Source organism: Triturus cristatus, chromosome 10 (genome assembly GCF_964204655.1).
Source record: "Triturus cristatus chromosome 10, aTriCri1.1, whole genome shotgun sequence".
Taxonomy (NCBI): Eukaryota; Metazoa; Chordata; class Amphibia; order Caudata; family Salamandridae; genus Triturus; species Triturus cristatus.
The window spans coordinates 1,054,226,630-1,054,246,793 of NC_140593.1; the positions used below are offsets into that span (position 1 = coordinate 1,054,226,630).

The window sequence follows — 20,164 nt, forward strand, 5'->3', positions numbered from 1 at the left end:
TGGAAATAGAAGATTTATGCCTTATGTGTGCCTGGTATGTGTGTAAAGGAACCTTGCATTGTCTCTGCTGCTTGTAGTGTACATGTCCTGCTTGTGTTTGGAGGTGTGTACCACTGCAGTCCTTGCTCTGTGTACGAGGAGTGTGTGTAATGCTGACACATCTTCATGCCCATTGTGTCCTCGACGGAGGGTGGCTCTGTGCTGTATCTGCTCTGTGTCCGGGGTGTAGGTGGAGCTCAGTACACTACCCATTGTGTGTATGAGAAGATCTCGCACTACAGCTTGTTAAATATGTGAGGTAAGCGTGTGTTGTTGCTGTGGTCTGCGTTGTGGCCGATTTCTGGTTCACTGCACGGACCGTGGCGTGCACCTTCTCTGCGTGAAGTGGGCGGGAACGTTGAGCACACATCCGTCTCCAGACGGTTGATTCCGACAACTGAGAGGCCTTGGCTCAAACGGGAGGGAGGTAATCTCTGGTGCTGTGAGTCCTTAGAGACCAGAGCTAAACAAGAAACAAACTTTCTTACTGTGGTGCCTTCTCCCTGAAAGAAATGTAAATGTTTGCAATTGGTTAATCTGCAAATGTAAAAGCTGCTTGGAAGCCAATATCGGCTTTAATTGACAGTCATTTGCAGGTTCGTACGACAAAGATGCATTCTTTTTCAGAGGTATTGTAAGGGTGTTAGCTGAGGTCTGGAGTGTGTGCTTTCAATGGACACTTATGCACTTGGTTCAGTCTGATTGCATATTACTAATATGTACATTTTGAAAGCACTTTTTATCTTCAATGAGAATCTTTTGCAGCAGCTTATCTTATACTGTGTTCAATGTAAGTTTACAATATTGTTATACATATCACAGTGCTTTCTGACACTTTCTGGGACCTCATAGCACTAAAATATACAGGCCACTATTGCCCTACGGCTCCAACCAGGATCCATTAACCAACAGAGGTTTCATAACATAAAATAGTGCATTTGCCACTGATTAGTTTAGCTTGCATTTATTTTGAATTTCAGGTGTGTGCGTTATTTTCCATGGTTATCTGAAAGTTATAGACCAACAACTAGTTACAGAATATTTTGTTCTTTTTTAACCACACCTTTGACCCTGCACCCACGCTCACTGTCCCCGCCCCCATTGCAGTAAGATCAGATCTAACACTTTTTTTTAAAGAACATGGCCTGCAGGCGAGTGCCTATCAGTTGTGCACATGTGCCTGGTAACCTATACTTATGTGCTGCAAGCATTTAGTACTGTTTCTTTTATGTGTGTGAAAGAGACACTTGTTCTGCAGCTGCTGTTCTATCCTTTTCTACATAATGAGAAGCTTTCGCTTCTCCCTGCTCAGTATGTTAGTGAAGCTTGTGAAATCATTTCTTCAATACGAATGCTGAAACCTATTGTTTTCTCACTATTAGTCTTTGCCTGTGCCCTTCTTTTTTATTTCCATATATTACATTTTCAGCCCTTCCCTCTTCTCCCCTCACTCTCTTCCCTTTTCTTACTTTCTATGTTCCTCCAGGACTGTTGCTGTCTCTGTGTTTTTACGGATTTACTCATGCATACTTCTCTTGCTTACATTCATTCTGTTATTTTGTCCCTAGGAAAAGACGAAAGAGTTGGCGGATAAACAATCGCAGCAGTAAGTTTATCTCTTTGGCATCCTATGTTAGAAACACAAGATCCCATGCAGTTTCCAACCAGGCCTTTCTACATCATGCTGGCTGCATGTGTTGCACTTGTTCTGCAGAAGAAGCAAGATGGCGGGGGACAAGAACGATGGAAGGTTGTGTAGGGGGCAGAAAAAGGCAACATGATGCTGTAATTGTTGGTGGCCTATGCACTGTTTGTGCTGTAGCAAGGCAGCTTCAAAAGCAGTGAAGGGCAAAATGAGAAGAAATGGGAGTGACAAGAAAAGGACAGGACTTGGCACAGGAAAGTAAGACAGAGGGAAGAGGGTGGGCGGCAACTTGATGTTATGTCATCCTTGTTGGTTTTGTAGAGTTTGTAGTGTGTAAGTACCCTTTAAGTTACACAAGGGGAACAGAAGAAGTAAGTGGGAGAGACATACAGAACACATGAAAAGAGGATATAGGGCAGAAGTAAGAGTGAAGAAGAGATACAAATGTTATATTGACTACCCGTGTAGCTCCTCTGCAGCCCTCAGGCTGCCTCAAAGAACTAAGGGCCAACAAAACGTTAAGGGAGAGCAAGGGTATAAGATAAGAGTTGGGAGCCAGACTGCATTAAAGATGGTATAGCTTTTGGAGGGGGGAAGTAGAAATATGGCAATGAAATGATAACTTATCTTGATTGTCTTAAAGCCGCATACGTGGATGAAGGAGCAACAAAAGGAGGTAGGAAGGAGCATACGTGAGTGGAAAGAAGCAGGCCTTGAAAAATCATATAACCAATAACAAACCTGAGGTCTGGTGACTTTAGTAATCTACTCGACCTAAATATAATGCATTTGACCCATAAACTAGTCTTGAATAGCGTGGTCCTAGGCAAATGTTTTTATTTCTCAGTCTGCTTTTTTTCCATTATCAACTGAGAGCAGCTTGAAATATGTGGGTTCAGCATGTCTGCTGTACAAAAAACTCTTTTGTTGGATATAATAGGCTAAACGTTTGCATCATGTATAATCGGAATCTAGCCCACATATAGGGTACACATGAATCCCGACTTGCCGCTCAGTTCACAAATATCATTGATATCAGGGTGGGGCATGTATGTTCCTCAGTTCATGTTTAAAAACTCTCACGTTTAATAAATATATGGCTAAAGCATGATGTGGTAGTGTACTGTTATTTACAGGCAGCACATTTTCCATTGCAATAGCCACAACGTTCCCACAGACATGCATTTTAATGATAAAGTATATCATGTACAAACGATCACGTGTACAAAACTGGTATCAGGAAATATCATTTGCACATCACTAAGTAAAGTGTTCTGTTTTCTAAAAAATCCTATTAAAATCATTTTGTTTTATTTATTTATTAACCATTTTTTATTAGCATTTGATATACAGAGCATTTACGCTCATACATATACAACATATAACTTGGGCCCATGCTTGTGGCTAGTAATAACAGTGCGGTACATATCGTCTCTCCCCACGGATTGTACATGGTTGTTACATGTATAACACGTCAGGGAAATATGTCAAGTATAGTACACATTACATCTGTTTAATCAGTATAATATAAATATTCATGCCCGTGAGCCACCAAGCTTTAGTCCATATGTACCATCCAGGGTAATAATCCTATATTTCAGTCGTATTTGCGTTGTCTCATGGTTCTTTATCTATTTTCAACGCAAACAGTGTAATACAAAGCTTTCAGCAGTTATTTGTGGAATGAGGTAAATCACAATAGTGTTTTCTTTATTTTTTAACATTCAGACTGGCCTGTATATATTTCAGCAGCTGTCCCACCCCTGGCTCACTCCTCAGGTTTGATCGCGTTGATTCGGGGCAGGTGGGGGACGAGGCTGCGAGGATCTCTATTAAGTTTTCCAGTACAATGCAACAAGGAGTCAACCTAGCTAATGTGAATAGAATGGGATATAGAGGCTCTCTCAGTTGCGCCCCGCCCGTGGGCCCACATAAGGGAGATTCGACCGGGGTATAGAGTTCTGCTCCCCAGGTCCCCCCCCTTGCCACTCCACTCAATCTACTCGTCTATTAACCATGGTCATTATCAGACAGCGGGGGAGTTTCTGACAGTCGCATCCACTGTGAGGGGATTCAGCTGTATCCCCACTTGGTTGATCAGTCGCTAGCAGTCTCTCTAGTATAATACCCCACGTTGCCAAGTATCGTTCGGCATTTTCATCAGTGCGAACAATGCGCAGGTGGAGGTCCTCTGCAACCCCCCCTTCACACATATTTGCCTTTCATTTAGTTGTACGAGGGGTCACAGACTGCGTCCAATATATAGCAATTAGACGCCTTGCCAACACCAACTCCAGAGAGGTAAATCTGTACTGCATACGGGTCTTTGGTTTGGGGGACGGTAATACACCTAAAGGCACTGTTTAATCGACATCTCGACTGGGAATCATATGTGCCGTGGGTGAAAGTTGCACTTTACAAATTTGGTATACAATACAATACAAAATGAGCTGGTCCAGCTCCACATGAAGGGCATGTCGAGGCATGCACCAGGTCAAATTGTGATATTGGAGGGGGATCAGGTAAGTGCGGTGCAGATAATAACATTGGGTGAGATTAAATTGCCGTTGTTGGCAACTTCCTGTACCTGCGCGAACGCTCTCTTCTTCTCACCCTCTGTTAAAGGTGTCGGCAGGTCGTCCAACCACCTATTCTGGACCCTATATACATCTATTCTTCGGTCTGCCTTCAAGGCTTCATACAATAGAGAAATCAATCCTGTAAAGGAGCCTGGGTCCAAGATTGTCATCAGGGTGTGGGACTTCTCCGGCTCCTCAGGAAATGTGGTACATATTTCACGTGTAGTGCACGTACATTTAGCGTATATGCAGGAAGTGATCCTCTAGGTCTTGGTAACTCAATCTCGCATCGGCAGAAGAGAGAAAGGTTCTATTTAAGTATATGTTTCCTGCTATTACACAATCACCATCAAACCATCCGGACATATCCATCACCGTCTGTATATGATGGAAGCTATGAAGCCATGTTACGGGTAGTGACCGGGCATATGGGGCCCTCTTTAATACAAGGGTGACCACGCGCTCCCAAGCCCAGGCAACCTGGCTAACCACAAATGGACAGTCCTTGAGCCCATCATAAGGTCAGCCTCCGCGCTCCAGTCCGCCAGTAATTTCTTCTCCGTGTTTGGCCCCTCAGTACACCATTGTGCCGCGTACTGGAGGAGACCGGCGAGATAGTGAAGACGTAGTCCTGGAAGGCCAAGTCCTCCCTGTTCAATATCCAGCTTTAACAGCTCCAGCTTCACTCTACTGTGTATTCCGTCCCGCACCAGACAGACCAAAGGGCTGTTCAGGGTAGTGAATGTAACACTGGGGATTCAACAGAAGGAGTTTTGCAACACATATAGGCGTCGCAGCAGTAGGACCATTTTTGCTAGGGTTATGCATCTCATAACAGATATTTGGAGGCTATTCCTATTACAATCTCTAATTCCATCACACGTAAGAATTACAAAGAAATGTGCTTTCCTATCTGCTGATATTTTTTCAAATATTTGTACATTTAGGGATTTAAATGTTATGTAAAAACAGATATCCTACAGCCTTTCATGTCACACACCCTGCACCCCAGCAGGATCTTCTGACATTTCACTTCACAAAATCTTCTAACCTTGCAATCAGAGAAGAAAAGTAAACACAGGCTCCAGGATAAAATCAACAGCAATTTAAAAGAAAACATAAGCTGACACTTGGCCTCTGTCTTTGAACACACAACAAATTTGCCAAGATAAAGACAAGATTTAAAGGCATCTTTATTGCTCATTCACTTTCTGAATGAACTGACCACTTGCTCTTTTCCAGCTCGAGCTCTCTTGCCAGAACAGACCAGTAGGTCCTAAAAATAGCCCACCCTGATAAAATCTGACTCGCCATAGTCAGTGGGCGAGTAGATTTTCCGAGGCCTGAGAAGGTGCCTTACGGTAGAAGGGTGATAATGAAAGAGTGATGGTGGTGGCAGAAAAAATGGGATCAGACATGTGGGACACATGGGGCCCTCATTACGGGTTCCCTAGAATTGTCCTTGCACCGAAATCTGGTGATTACAAGGTTATAACATATGGATTCGGGAATACCTGGTCCAATCTACAGCTTTTTTCTCCCTTGTGGAGGAAATAACAAACCTAAGTACAAGTTCAAGTTGAGGATTATTGCATATTTGATATATTAGTGATTGTAATGCCTAAAAACCAATAATAAGGAAAATCAATACAACATTTACAAATAATCTACTAAGTATAATTCACAACATGTTTCCTTTACAGTATGCTGTTAAGAGAGAACATCTGGATATAAAAAACATATTGCTGATTTGTGCAAATCACACAGGATTAACTATTGATGCATAATTTTAAAATGATAAACATCTGGTTAAAAGACACAACACAGGCACATTCCTGATTAGTTTTGGCTTAAATGATATGCAATCTCCATGGTCCGTATCGAATTTAACATTGCTTCTAAATAATATTTACCGATTATGGTCATCTTGGGACAAATGTACAAAAAATGAGGTAAAACATCAGGTCCTAGCCTACAGAAAATGCCCTCGTCATTATATGAAACGAGACTCCAAGAGCCTGTAGCTCTAGGTTCGGAGTAGTGAAAATAGACCAGAAGGATACCTCTGGGGAGTCAAGGTCGCATTCCGGGGATCAAGAATATTCCCTATTTTAGATTTGAGAGAAAAACTCCGGTCTCGATTGAAGCTATGGGCTGTGATGTCCTGATTTAGCTTTGTTTTGCTATCCCTTAGGAAACAGCAATTTTTTAGACCAAATATGATTTCGTTCATAACCGTGAATCAAAATATTGAGATATAATGAAAGGTTTAATCTTTGGTTTCTTATGAGTTCCTACCAATCAAGTGAACAGACAAATAAAGAGCAACTGAGAACTGATCTTAGGTTAAAAAAATATATATTAGAGCTGTCAAATCACATACTTTGTTCATGGTGGCAAGGCCAAACTCAAGACGAATAATTTCATTCAGTGTACACGTCCTTATCTCAAAAATGCTCCTGATGTAATTAAGCTGAAGGAGTGCTAATTTAGGTCTACTTTGTCAGAGTAAACAAAAGAGCAGTAAGGGATCAGAGTAGTAAGCTTAGCATTTAAAATCTCCAAGACTATTGCGTGTGAAATAATATTGTATTCTGAATAAAAGCCTTTTGCCCCTTAGATAGCTTTTTAAATTTTCTTGCAAAGCAGGTTACGCTGAGGCAACCAAGATAGATTCTATGACATTGTAATGCATAGGTAGTCATAGGGGCTTTTATGTTAAGTTTTTGCTATCAACAGTCCAGGAAGATCTGTGATTGGGTCTACCATAGGTTATGATTTTAGTAGTCAGTTGGGGCAGATGTTAATGATCAGTGGGGAATTTTTGTTATGCCTGTGTTGCAAGGAACTGGGCAGCGGGAGGGCAGTGACAAATGTTTTCTGCCCCTCCCCCCCAATGCTGCAGTAAGCAGGTGAGTGAGCTGCCTGCTGCTCCCCTGAGAATGCTGGGCTCAGTGTCTCCTAACCAGGAATTATTGTGTCTGGAGTTTGCAAAAATGATAATTCTGCTTTTTAAACTTCTCAACCCCACTCGCTTCCAAAACGTGTGACCACTCTGGGTTGCTTGTCATGAGAACCTTAGAAGATTAACATTAGAACAACAAGACGTTTTGTATAAAGAACAGGAAATTCCTTTTCATAAGAGAGCAGTTACAGGTGTGCCCAAGTCCATATGCCTTTATGCCTCCATCGCCACTGAGGCCCTCATTTTGAAGTCGGGCGTAAAGCCTCTGACCTGTGGTCGGAGGCTTTCCGACCGACATCTTCAGTTTCACTGTCGACCTCTGTATTGCAATGACGGCAGTCGATAGTGAAACTGGACAATCCTTCAGGCTGGCTTCCGACGGGGATCCCTGTCGGCCAGTCGGAACGAGCACATAATCGCTTAAGGACAGAATTCCGCCGTCGGGATTATGATGTCAATTTCCCACAGGCTTTTCATGTCAGGCTTTCCGACATGAAAAGCCTATCGGAAAGCAATTTTGGGGGACCCTAGCAAGGCCCCCTTGCAACAGTGGCCTCCGTTTGGGGACCTGGGGGGGCACATATGGTGCACTCCTGTCAATCCCTTGCCTGCCATGCCGTGCAGGGATTAACAAAAGCTCCTATTTCTCTATGGGAGCTTGTGCTGCAGCTGGTTTCCGACCGCAACGGTGTCACGTCCGCCCGACATCGTAATGAGTCCCTTAGTGTTGTAATAGGCACAAGTGAATGAAGTTAAAGGGACCGATTCACCAAGCCATTTGCAAATAAATGTCTGATGTATATGAGTAGATGTCTTAATTTATGAGAGGAAAGTCAGGTTTTAGGTTTACAACATATTAATTTACAAACATATTAAATCGGATGCAGTTTTACCCCAGCATTGTGTAATATTACCAAGGAGTAAATCTTCATACAGGGGCAGGGATCATGCCATGATACCTCGAAATTGTGTGCAGATACCCAAACTTTCAGGGTATTCACAAACCTTTTCTCAGTCCATTCCTTCAACAGAAACAGTTGGAGATCTACTCCTCTCAAGAGCACAATACACTCCCTTTCCAAGGTAGGGAAACGAAAGATACAACCTAAAATTGGTGGGGATTTTGGGAAAGGGGTTTCTCCAAAGGGAAAAATATCTTTCCTGTGGAAGAACAAAGGGAAAAAAGTTACTAAAATACATTCTTCTGCATCTGTAATTATGCACTTTGTGCCATTACACATACAGAATTGAACTCACATTAGCGTAAATAAAAGTTGTCAAATATTTTCCAAAAGCGCTTGTGGCAAACTTGTGAATCTCAAAAAAATTTCAACCTATGAGGATAGTTGTAAATGTTTACAACTTGACTTGGAAACTTCAATTAATATAGTATAATCAACGTAGTCCCCTTGCCCTCTTTTCCTTCCCCCTCATTATATCTTTTTGTGTATTCTCCCCCTCCCAAAACGGTGTCTTTCCTTCCTCCTCTCTGCCTTTCTTGCATTGATAAAAATGTCTTCATATATCTATTAAAGTTGGGATATTTTTGCGGACCCGGTCATCCACCCTTAAAATACTCTCCACCCCACTGCCTGTGGCCACCCATTAGTTCCACAAACATAGCAGCAAAATGCAGAGTCAAGAAGTGCAAAAAAAAGCACATAGTTGGTAGTTTTTATTTCTAGAACCAGTTTTGTGTGAAACTCAAGCCTAGCACATTTACCAACTTCTATTCATTTTTAGCCACAATTGAAGTTCTAACAACGACACTCATAATTATTAGTCTTTGAATTTCAGGCCTGTGGGCATAGCAAAAGAAGCCAATGTCTAACCCAAGTCACTGCTAGTTCGAGCTGCCCTCCTTGGAGGATTGCATCTTTATTCCACCTTGGAAGGAAATATCTCAAAAGAAATCATTCACGATCCATGGTACTCCATTCACTAATCGGCTGGGAAAACGGAAGTGACATCAAGGCACCCTTTTACATTTCATGATGTCATCAGAGGGGTGAAATTTTTTCCCACTCTGCCACTAAGGGACTAATTACGACTTTTGGCGGAGCAATGGCGCATCTGTCCCAACCTCCGCGCCACTGCTCCGCCGAAGGTCACTGCTGCCTGCCAGATTACAACAAATTTTGTGTCTGGTGGGCGGGCGGCGTGGCGGTCCCGCTGCAGTGTGTCTTTCAAAGGCGGTGGTGCTTTTGAATGAGGCACCGCAATGGGAACGCCACACAGGGTTCCTGCACGGCATGGACTCAAAAGTCAATGCCGTGCAGGAACCTGGGTGCATGCACATAAGGGGGCACATGTTGTGACCCCTGGAGGCATCCCAAGTCTGAGGGGGCACAAGGGGCCCTGTAGGGTCCTCCTTTGTTTTCGCACTGTCAGCCTTTTTATGGAATAAAGACGTCTATGAAACCGCTGGCGGTCCTGAAACTTGTAATATGCATGGCGGTGCCGCAGCTGCACCTCCTGCATATTACATAGCCCCAGACTGCTGTGCCACCGCCAGGGAACGGCTGTTCCCGGCAGAGCCGCCGGTTCACTTATGGTCTGACCACCCGAGTCGTAATAGGGCAATCAGACTGTCGGTGCGGCGGTGGCTGGACCGCCACCACTGGACCACCAGACTCCTAATTAGGCCCTAAGTGACAACAAAAAGGGCCAGAAGTGGAAATTGCAGAAAGTAAATACAGCTTTTATTGCCCTGTTTACTATCTGTATTTGACGCTGCCTTCATGAGCCTGGAGAGCAGGGCTAGCAAGAGTAGTTCCTGATATGCCAAACGTAAGCTGTAGGTAGCAGCTGCTACCCCCTGACATCTCTGACTGACGACCGCATACTCCTGCCATCTATACCTGCTCTTTGGTGTGCTCTTTGTTTGATCTTTTTGTTTCTTTTCTCTCTCCCTCTTTCGTTCACCCCTTGGCAGTCAAGACCCTGCATCCTTGTCCCACTTCACCATCACAGACCTGATCCCAGATCTACAGCATATCCTGTTTTGGATGTCCAATGCCATCGAGCTCCTCTACTTCATCCAACAGCGGTCACCGGTCTTCCTTCAGAGCCTGGAAGAGGAGGTGGTGGATGTCAAAGGTACGTGTGAGTCAAATCCATGCTAAAGTAGGTTTGTCTTCCTTGTGCAGTCCTCAGATTTCATCGCAGCATACTTCACATTACCACCTTATCCATCTTCTTCGAGATAGTATGTGAGGAGGAGTCCTCTAAAAAAGAAAAGAAGACCTTATTTCATGTACCGTGAAGAAGTAGGTTTCCGCAACGTTGGATACTCATTTTCCCTTTTTTGAAATCTTACCCACAAAACTACTTTTCTCCTTTGATGTCTCCTGTTCTCATACCAGGTCACTGGGTCGACAAGGTCATAGATCAAAGGCATGATGGAATACCTCATCAAGATCAAAGTGCATGAGGAAATAACTGATCAGTACATTATAATACAGAATGCTTTATAAGCATCTTTTATCAGTTTGAAAGTGTTGCCAAAGCTTGACAGATGTATAGATTTTGTTGCAATAGTTTTCCATGGGTTATTTATGTGTCTGCTATTGTTGAAAACTGACTGCGTTCTTTTCTGAAAGAATCTGCCATTGTGGAAGCTGTGCTCATCTCCAGGCATTTTGAAATCAATAATCTTGTGTGTGGATTTCTCGAATTAGAGGCTCCCGCATTTGATTTGATTTGATTTGGGGATTTGTATAGCGCACGATTGCCCAGGGGCGTCTAGGCGCATTCCTCATAAATCATTTTTTTAAAAGGTCTGGGTCATATTATTGGCATCACATCTTGCTCATCTTTCCATGTCTGTCTGTGCTGTCCTCTCTGTGCATACCCTGAACTTGCTGATCAGTTGTGGTGTTTGGGGATTCTTCACTGTGATTACTCCAGAGTTGTTTCTGTGTCTATTTCCTGGGTTGGCTGTGTATCTTTGTTCAGTTTATTTTGCCTCTTCTTCTACTGTTCATTGTTGTCATCAAAGGGAGAGACAAAAAGAATTTCAGGAGTTCATCATTGTATGTCAGACTTTTCATACTAAGACACAGATTTACAAAGTAGCCATGCAACGCAACACCAACTTTGCTGGCCTGCCCTTGCATGAGAAGTAGAGAACCAGTAAGTTCCATAGCTACTAAGCTGTGGCAGTGTCGTGCTCTTTCTCTGGCGCTGGAGCACAATCAGGCTGCCTAGCGCCACGCACACACCCTTGCAGCATAGTGCAAAGGGGCCTGCAACATTTCTGGCATAGGTTTTGTACAGGAACGGTGCTCTTGCAGTACAGAATTCTACACCTAGACAAACTTTAAAACTTTTCCCACTTTGGATATGTTCTTTAAAGCCCAACACACATTCAAAGTTGGAAAAGTATGGCGAAATATAAGCATTTCTCCTTTTTACGCCTACCAAAGAGGCGATATTTTTTGGTGCAAAACCCAGTATACTATTGTTAGTAGATAGGGCTTTGCGTAAAACACCATGGGTGCTTGCATGGGAACACCCATGTACCACTCATGGAGTAGCCCCCTGATGCGGACTCTTTACTTACTTTCAGGCAACTTTCTAGTGAAAAGCACATTTTTCACTGGAAACCAAATTCAAAATAAACATTTTGTGGCGGTTTGCATCACATTTGCAACACAAAACGGGGCACGATGTTTGTAAATTTGCATCTAAGTCCTCTTACAGCAGTGGAATTACTAGTAAAGCAGACAGGCAAGTGGAGACCTTGCAAAATATATGTTGGAAATACCCTCCTGTAGGGTGCATCACAACCACTTCAATGACCCTACATCGATGGGCCTCTCAGCTAATGGTATTTCATCAATTAGTCCACTGTAGAGTTTACCACAACAGAGAAGGCCACTGCATCATTTAAGGTAAATACAAAAGTGTTAAATTTAATTTAGATTCACTATAACATAATTAACGGGTTAGGTTACTTTAAAATCATCTTTAAAGGTGTGAGGTTAAATATTTATTATAACTTAATTCATCAGCCTTTGATTTCAGTTATTGAATGGGAAGGTCAAAATAACTAATTTCAATTAAAAACTAGTTAAATTTAAAATGATTAACAGTTAATATAGGCATGATGGTTAGGTTAAGATTAATTAGTAAGTTAATTAATCGATTTTACGTTACTGTACGCATTCTAGAAAGGATTATGACTGTTATTAGTTTTAAAATTATGATAAATATTTAAATACATTTATTCAAGTTTGTAAGTATTGTTGTTAAAATTAGTAATCTTATTAGGTTAAACATAGTAATTTAATTAAATTACATTTAAATTCATTAAGGGTGAGGGATATCTGTAGTGTTAGTGTGATGTTAAGGTCAAATATTTAATTTAATTTAGATTAATTAAAGGTTATAATTAATATTAGTGTTAAGGTAAGGATACTTACTATATTTTAATTTAAATAACGGTTACATTGAGCATTAGGGTCAATTTAATTAATACATTAATTTAAATTATTTAAAGGTTAAGGTTCGGATTAGGGTTATGTTACAGTCATTTTTTTTATTTAAATCAATTGTTTCAGTTGGCCTGTGAGTTATGTGCAGGTTGGTAATTACATTTAATTAAATGTATTGTGTTTAAAAGCTAGGGGTACATTATTGTTTTATTTAATTCAGTTAATTAGTGTATTTAAATTATTTAATGGTTATGGTTGGCATTTAGTTTTCGTTCTGACTAATAATTACATTAAGGGGCCGATTCCAATCCTGGAAAAAGGCTGTACAAATCGTTGTACGGAGCGTTTTTCCCGTACGACTCGAACCCGGTAAACTTTTCTTACAACCTAGGAAGTACGATTCGTACAGAAAGCCTTTTTCCGTGTGAATTGTACAAAAGACCATACGGCTAAAATAAACCAACGATTCTGATCCGGAACAGCTTGTACGCGACGTCCGTACATATTTAAGCAGCGGTTTCCGGGCCAGCAAGTACGATTCGTCCCTACGGCACTCAGTACGGCTCTTTTCTTACGGGAGCCAAACCAAGCCGTAAAAGCAGAGTCCCCAGGGGTACGAGTCGTACAGGCATACACCCCGTGCGTTGTGTATGTACGGTGCGTTACCCCAGTGCGCATGTACTGTGCGTACACACAACATCGCGTACCCCAGCATTGCGTACCCCAACATCGCGTACCCCCAACATCGCGTATGTACGGTGCGTACCCCCAGTGCACATGTACTGTGCGTACCCCCAACATCGCGTACCCCCAACATCGCGTATGTACGTTGTGTACCCAACATCGCGTACCCCAACCGTACATACGCGATGTTGGGGTACGCGACGTTGGAGTACGCGATGTTGGGGGTACGCACCGTACATACGCGATGTTGGGGTACGCAATGTTGGGGGTACGCACAGTACTTGCGTTCTGGGGGTACGCACCGTACATACACAACGCACGGGGGTGTATGCCTGTACGACTCGTACCCCTGTACGACTCGCACCCCGGGAACAACTTTTCCCGGGATACGAGTCGTACAAAGTTCGCTTCGTAGCGGGTAATGGCATTCCCCGTGTACGGGACATTTTACGTACAAATCGTAAATCGGAAAGCTGGTCCGGGAACGTACTAGTACGGTCGGACTGCATTTTTACGATTTGTACGGAAAAGTGTCCGGGTCCTTCTCGTACAACTTTTCCCGATCCGATTTGTACGGATCGGGCCATTCCGTATGTATTTTTCCCATACGAATCGTACTTCACGGGTCGGACGGGACTTGTACGATTTGTATGGAAAAATTTACGGATACGAGTCGTACGGGAAAAAAAAATACAGGATCGGAATCAGTGCCCTAAATGTATTTTGTTTTGAAGGTTATGGACAATTACATTTAAATTTAGTTTAGTTAAATGACATACTTAAAATACAAATGGATTAAAAATTATTTTTATTTAATTTTGGAAATTGAAAAAGTTATGGACTTTGTAGTGGTATTAAAGTAGTGGTAACGTAAGTGTAATATTCATCTTATGGAAGCAGTGGCTATCAGGGCGGTTGTACACTGAGGTATCTGACCTTGAGTTATCAATATACATCGCCCCAGTGGTGAAGGACAGTACTTCTGTTCTGTTAGGTGGCGGAGTTGAAATATTTCATTGCCCCAATAGAGGAGTAGAAAGTAATGATTATACTGAGGTCAATTAAGTGAATTCCACAAGACACCCTTCATACACCATTTCTTTTTAGCATAAGTTTCAAGCCACTCTTAACCCTTCTACGTGGCCTGAAGTGCCACTTTTAGCCAATGACACATTTAGCTATGAATCACCAGAAAAGAAAGAAGTGTACCATAGGTCATGGGTTCACATCTATCTGGACTCCTGATGACTACCAGTTGTTGGGATAATTTCGCGGCCATCAGTTGGACAAAATGATCTCATCCTGCTGGCTCTGATTGTTGTGCCCCCACTCACACTAAAGAGCATGTGATTGCATTTTGTGATGGTTTCAGGTGAATGTTGTAAGAAACGTCTGCCCTGATTCTCAGTCTTCTGACACTCATTCTCCCCTCCATCCATGATAAAGGTTCCGCGCCGGTTGTTGGGCGGGGTCTTGATCAGCTGCAACTTGAATGACTCAACATCTATCCGCTTGGGGTCCCTCAAGCCCCTGCCCCCGTTCTTGTATCTAGGAGCACCATCACTCAACAGGGTTTACTGTTCATCCTCACACTTTGACCCAGTGCAGGATGGAGAAAAAGGAGAAAGATAGGAAAACAGAGACAAAGGGAGAAAGTAGAGAGCAAATACTGTGCGATTGAGATAAAGAGACAGGAAGTGTAGGGTGGTGGGGAAGGCGGGTTGAGGTGAAATGAGGCCTGTGCAGCCTTGGCATTCAGTAGGCTCAGTATTCGGTAGGGTCGTTATCAAGCTTGTATTAAATCGTTTGGGCCCCAGCACTTACCTTTCAGTGCCCTGACAGAGGTGAACACACCTGATGTTACAAAACCCAAAAAGTATGGAGCATAATGTATTTCAACATTCAGCTTGAGCATGGATGTCAATTCACCAAAATGCCTGAGGTAGCAGAGGTGACATCACAAGCGACTTGACCTTTACTTTCACTCACACACTTACACATGCACTCACACACATTTACACATACAACACTGTCTCTCACAAAAACACACTCTCAGCTGCAAGCATGCACACAGCATACATTTAAAAGCATTTTTTTTTTGCCTCAGCTGCCAGGGAGGGTGATATTCAAGGTAATTGTACTCCATTCTTTATTACACTAATAGTGAATCATATAAAAGTATTCATTAGTGCAATAGTCAGAAAATAAGGAAAGTGGGACCCCAAATAACGACGAGCTGCTACTGTGTGCCTGCCACTAATTTTGCAACCTCTGAGGCCAGGGGTCGCAAAGGCAGTGCCAGGGGTCACAAGGGGAAGCCAGGGTTCGCAACTGCGACCCATGGCGACCCTTAAATGACGTCCATGGGCTTGAGGTCCATGTAAATCAGTTATTAATCGCCTGAAGCCTTTTCTGATTCCGGATACAGCTAACACGGGCACCTAGATCCACAGGGGTCTGAAATTGTGCACTAGACAAGCGTTGCACTCCTACTTCATTTGCTGTCACACATTAAACATTTGCACTGCACGTGCTTTCTGAGCCATTTTCTATGTGCAGTAATATGTCTGAAAATGACAAACACTTTTTATGACTATACGCCAAGAAATCCTCGGCGGATCATAGGGACCTGGTTATCAGGTTGGTGGGTGCAAGGGCAACGGTCCCAGGGATCTGAGGGGGGCCCTATAGGCATTAAAGTGTAGGCGGCAGGTTCCATTGATGCAGCATGTGCAGTATTATCCTTATCGACTTCAAACCAAGTGGAATAAGGTGCCTTCTGCACCGCTGGACCGGCTCCTCCCCACCTTGCTGATTGTCAGATACTTGGCACTTGTAACTACGGCGGACGGGATATCCGCCACATTGGTGATAGGGTACCTATCTACCAATCTCTAAATCAGGCCCTCTCTCATCATCGACTGGTTACATAGTGTTTGCTTCTGCCTCTTAGTGAATCATAGCACTTTACAAGTTCAGGGTGGCCACAGATAAACAACAGGCTATAATAAATCAATAACATTTGTTTGAAAACGCAAGAGCTTTTGTACCAGCATTCAGTGGCCTTTCATCTCATCTTAATGTCCAGCAGTTTCACCCTATCGTTGCCTACCTTTTTTCTGATTGTCAGGCAATTCTACCTCTCCTTCGCTTCTCACCTCTCTAAAGCCTCTCTGTAGAAAACTAGTCCTTCACAGGGCCAGACAGAAAACCAAAATCAGCATTTGCAGAAATGTTCAAACCAGTCCCACACGCTTTCATGTTTGTCTCTTGATGGCCCATCCTGCTGTAAAAGCAGCCCAGCAGACAGTAACCTACCAGGACCATGTCAGTGTCAGGATGGCCAGTTTTGCCCTGGCCTATCAATTCAAACAAAGCATATTCCCTATGTTTGTTGGTCCCTCTCCAAAATCTGAATGTTGATAAAAACTAGAAAATGTTTTATGTTTTATGTGAAAAGCAATTTGGGTAAATACTTTTGTGTGAAAAAAAGTTTGAAAAATGGTGGATAACTGTAACTACAGGTCACGTAAGTGACTTTGTACTGAGCCTTGGCAAAGGCGTTTTAAAAGCAAGAAAGTCTCAGCAACTGGACAGTTTTGAAACATTGAATGATGATTTTGAGAAGACCTAAATAAATGGCGTTACAATAGTCTAGGTTCAGAGTGATTACCGCCTGGACAATACATTTTCTATGTGTATTAAATGTAGGAAGTGCCTTTAAGGGCTTTTAATAAGCCAATACAGGAATATGAGGCTTCAGTGACCTGCAGATTGAAAGACAATTATTGGACTAATAAAATGTCTACATTTCTAGATTTGGTGGTTGGAATAGGAGACTGACCAAGATCTGGAGGCCACCATACCTGTGTCCAGATAGACTGAGGGCCGCTGATGACCATTATCTCCATTTCTGCAGAAATTAATTGCAATCAGCTTTCATGCACCCAAATAGCGACTGGTAGTAAGCATCTTTTGAAATGCTCATGAGTATGGTCCTTTTGCCCCAATATTGATACAATTAGCTGTGTAACATCTGCATAGGATATGACGGAAAGGTCAAATGATTGTACTAACTGACCCAGTGGAGCTATTTAGACATCAAACAGGGTGGGCCTGAGAGAGGATGCCTGAGGTGCTCCCTGTCTTATTGGTTGATTTGAAAAGGCCCAAGATGATACTTTGAATATGCTCTAACTGAAAAAAGGGACCCATCTGAGCAGCGAGCCTCAGATCTCTTTAGAGAGAACACATTTTAGTAAGGAGTGGGATATGTACGTGTCAATAGCCACTAAAATGTATGATCACACATCTGCTATGATCATGCCCTACACTGAAAATCTTTTGTAGAGAAATCTTAAAAGGAAGGAAGCGAGAACGGGCTCACTAATGTAGGAATGTTCTGAAGTCATATCGCTGAACAGCCTCGAGAGTCAATTTATCACCTGCACTCCAAAAAGGGAAGATTATCTCCCATATGTTGCGTGCATCAGAACAGTCTATCCGCCTGTGGTGGGGCTTCCTACAACCTCTCTATTGGGGATGTGTGGCTTCAGAAATGGGGGTGAATTCTGTCGATGAAAGAGTAACCACATGAGCACAAGCCAAAGAGAAGAAATTCTTGAAGGTCTGGTGTCTCTTGTTGGAGTACCCAAGTACAACATTTAAATAATAACAGTGCGCTATAAAACTCTTTGTGTTACACATTCTAGGTTGCTCTAAAATTGGGATATTTAATAAGGCAAAGGGTGACGTTACAGCCTTTAAGTGAAAGGGATCCAAGAGACTGTGAAGACACCCTGGGTATCGATGGAAAAGAGAATAAGAGAGGACTTTGAAAATGTCTTTGGAAAGAGGGAAGAGTAGGAGCTAATGAGTGTTGGATGGTTGAAAGAGACACATAAATAGCTACACAAAATTCATTGTATGGCATTTTCATCTGACTGGTACTCTACTTATCTCAAAATAACAGTAAATGTGTATTAGAGTTGAAATTTGCATTGTTGAAATAACATTTATGGACCTTTGTTTTTGTATCTACCCTTTTGAAGCACACCTTTGTGATAGACTTTTATGATAAAGAACCAGGTTCATGAACTGATGCAAATATAAAGTAACTAACCTTCTGAGGAATATATTCATTAATCAGCACAAATTGATGCCTAAAGCTTTAGCCTAGGTTTTATAATTTTACTAACCTTCTTGCTCACCCTACAACAGTTTTAGGAATATGATTTATCTTTATCAATTGACAGCCCTTTGCTGTCATTGTATGGAAAATCAACAGAAAACCTGTTAACATAAAGGCAAGAGAGCCATCATCAAAACACCTCAGAACAAATAGTTACATACACCGGACACATACAATTGCAAATCAACCACTGGTGCACACCTTACATTCTGTGAGAAAGGCTCAAGAGTACAATATGGATGAGGAACTGGCACAGCATACCCTGAGCATACTACCTCCAATCCATTCTGACTCGCCACTCCTACACCACACCACACCATCACCCCTACTCCCTTTAAACACAAAAGCCAATAAGTGTTGCACATCTCAGTTCTAAAACTGAATGATGTCTTTGAGTTCAGACAGCTTCTGAATGTACAGAAGCTTAATTAGATAAGATTACCAAAATCCAAGACTATCTGGCTCTGTTGCCATATTGGGTGTATGGGTGTGTTAGACCTGTCGGCCCTTTGGGTGGTCCCTCCTCATCATTATTTATTTTGTCCCACTTTTGCCTCAAACCCTGTTTGAATTTTTCCTTTTTGGGAACCACCAGACTTTTTCGTGTTGCTGCAGATTCAGGGAGCCATTTTAGCTACCCCTGAAACTTCTGTCTGGAGGCCTGAAGCACAAAATGGTGGCCACCTGTGACATCACCAGCATCCACTGGAACCTACCAGCACCTTCCAGAACATTCCAGAACCCTGTGACAGTTGGAGGCGGTTTAGAATGTTGGGAAGCTAAGACAGAGAGTTGGCAGTTGGAGCTGGCAGTTGGCACCTGACTGGTGAAGAGTGAGCAGCACAAACGTGAAGGAGGAAGGAGTGAAGCAGCAGGGGTGGAAACTTGTGCCTGGAGTGGGGTCCATAAACCCACCCTTGATACTAGTCCCTACTGACGGAGCCCAGCCTAGAGCCCTGTGTGGGAAGAAGTCAGAAAAACCATCCTGAGGACCTGGACAGCAGGAACAGGCCTTAGAAACAAGAGAACAGCAAGATCCTGACCTGGAAGCTGGTTTCCCTGAAGTCCGACGTCGAGTAGCCTAAGACCTGGAGCCCGAGGTGGAGAAGCGGCGCTGACTGGAAAAGCAGACGTCGTACCCGGAGCCGCCAGAGGTCGAGAGAGGGCGCCGTCAGAGGTCGTGAGGAATACCAGAGGTCGAGAAGGAAGTCACCCGAGGTCGAGTGAGCGGCGTCATCGGAGGAGTGAAGTCCGCCCTCCGGAGTCGTCGGAGACCGAGGTGAAGGGTAACGGAGGTCGGGAGTGAGGATCGCACTCCGGAGTCGCCGGAACCTGTGAGAATCGTGCCGGAGGTCGGGAGTGGAGGTCGCACTCCGGAGTCGCCGGAAACCTGTGAGGAGCACCGGAGGTCGGGAGTGAGGATCGCACTCCGGAGCCGCCGGAAGTCGACATCGAGGCAAGGCCGGCCGACGTCATCGAAGCCGAGGTCGCCATCGGACCGGAGCCGCCCGAAGTCGACATCGAGTAGGACTGCCCGACGCCATCGAATCGGAGGTCGAGATCGAACCGAGGCCGCTGACATCGAGACCGGATCCGCCTGCCGGCGTCGTCAAAGAACTGACA

General features: G+C 43.3%; 1 protein-coding gene across 2 annotated transcripts in view; it reads left to right on the plus strand.

Annotated features, from left to right (window-relative positions):
- Positions 1-20,164, plus strand: part of RADIL (Rap associating with DIL domain) — a 448,013-nt gene that overhangs the window by 273,482 nt on the left and 154,367 nt on the right. For both annotated transcript variants that reach the window (XM_085629184.1, XM_085629183.1), the window contains exons 5-6: positions 1,608-1,645; positions 10,164-10,327. In XM_085629184.1, the coding sequence (XP_085485310.1) occupies positions 1,608-1,645; positions 10,164-10,327 (202 nt within the window). The remainder of the gene's footprint in view (positions 1-1,607; positions 1,646-10,163; positions 10,328-20,164) is intronic.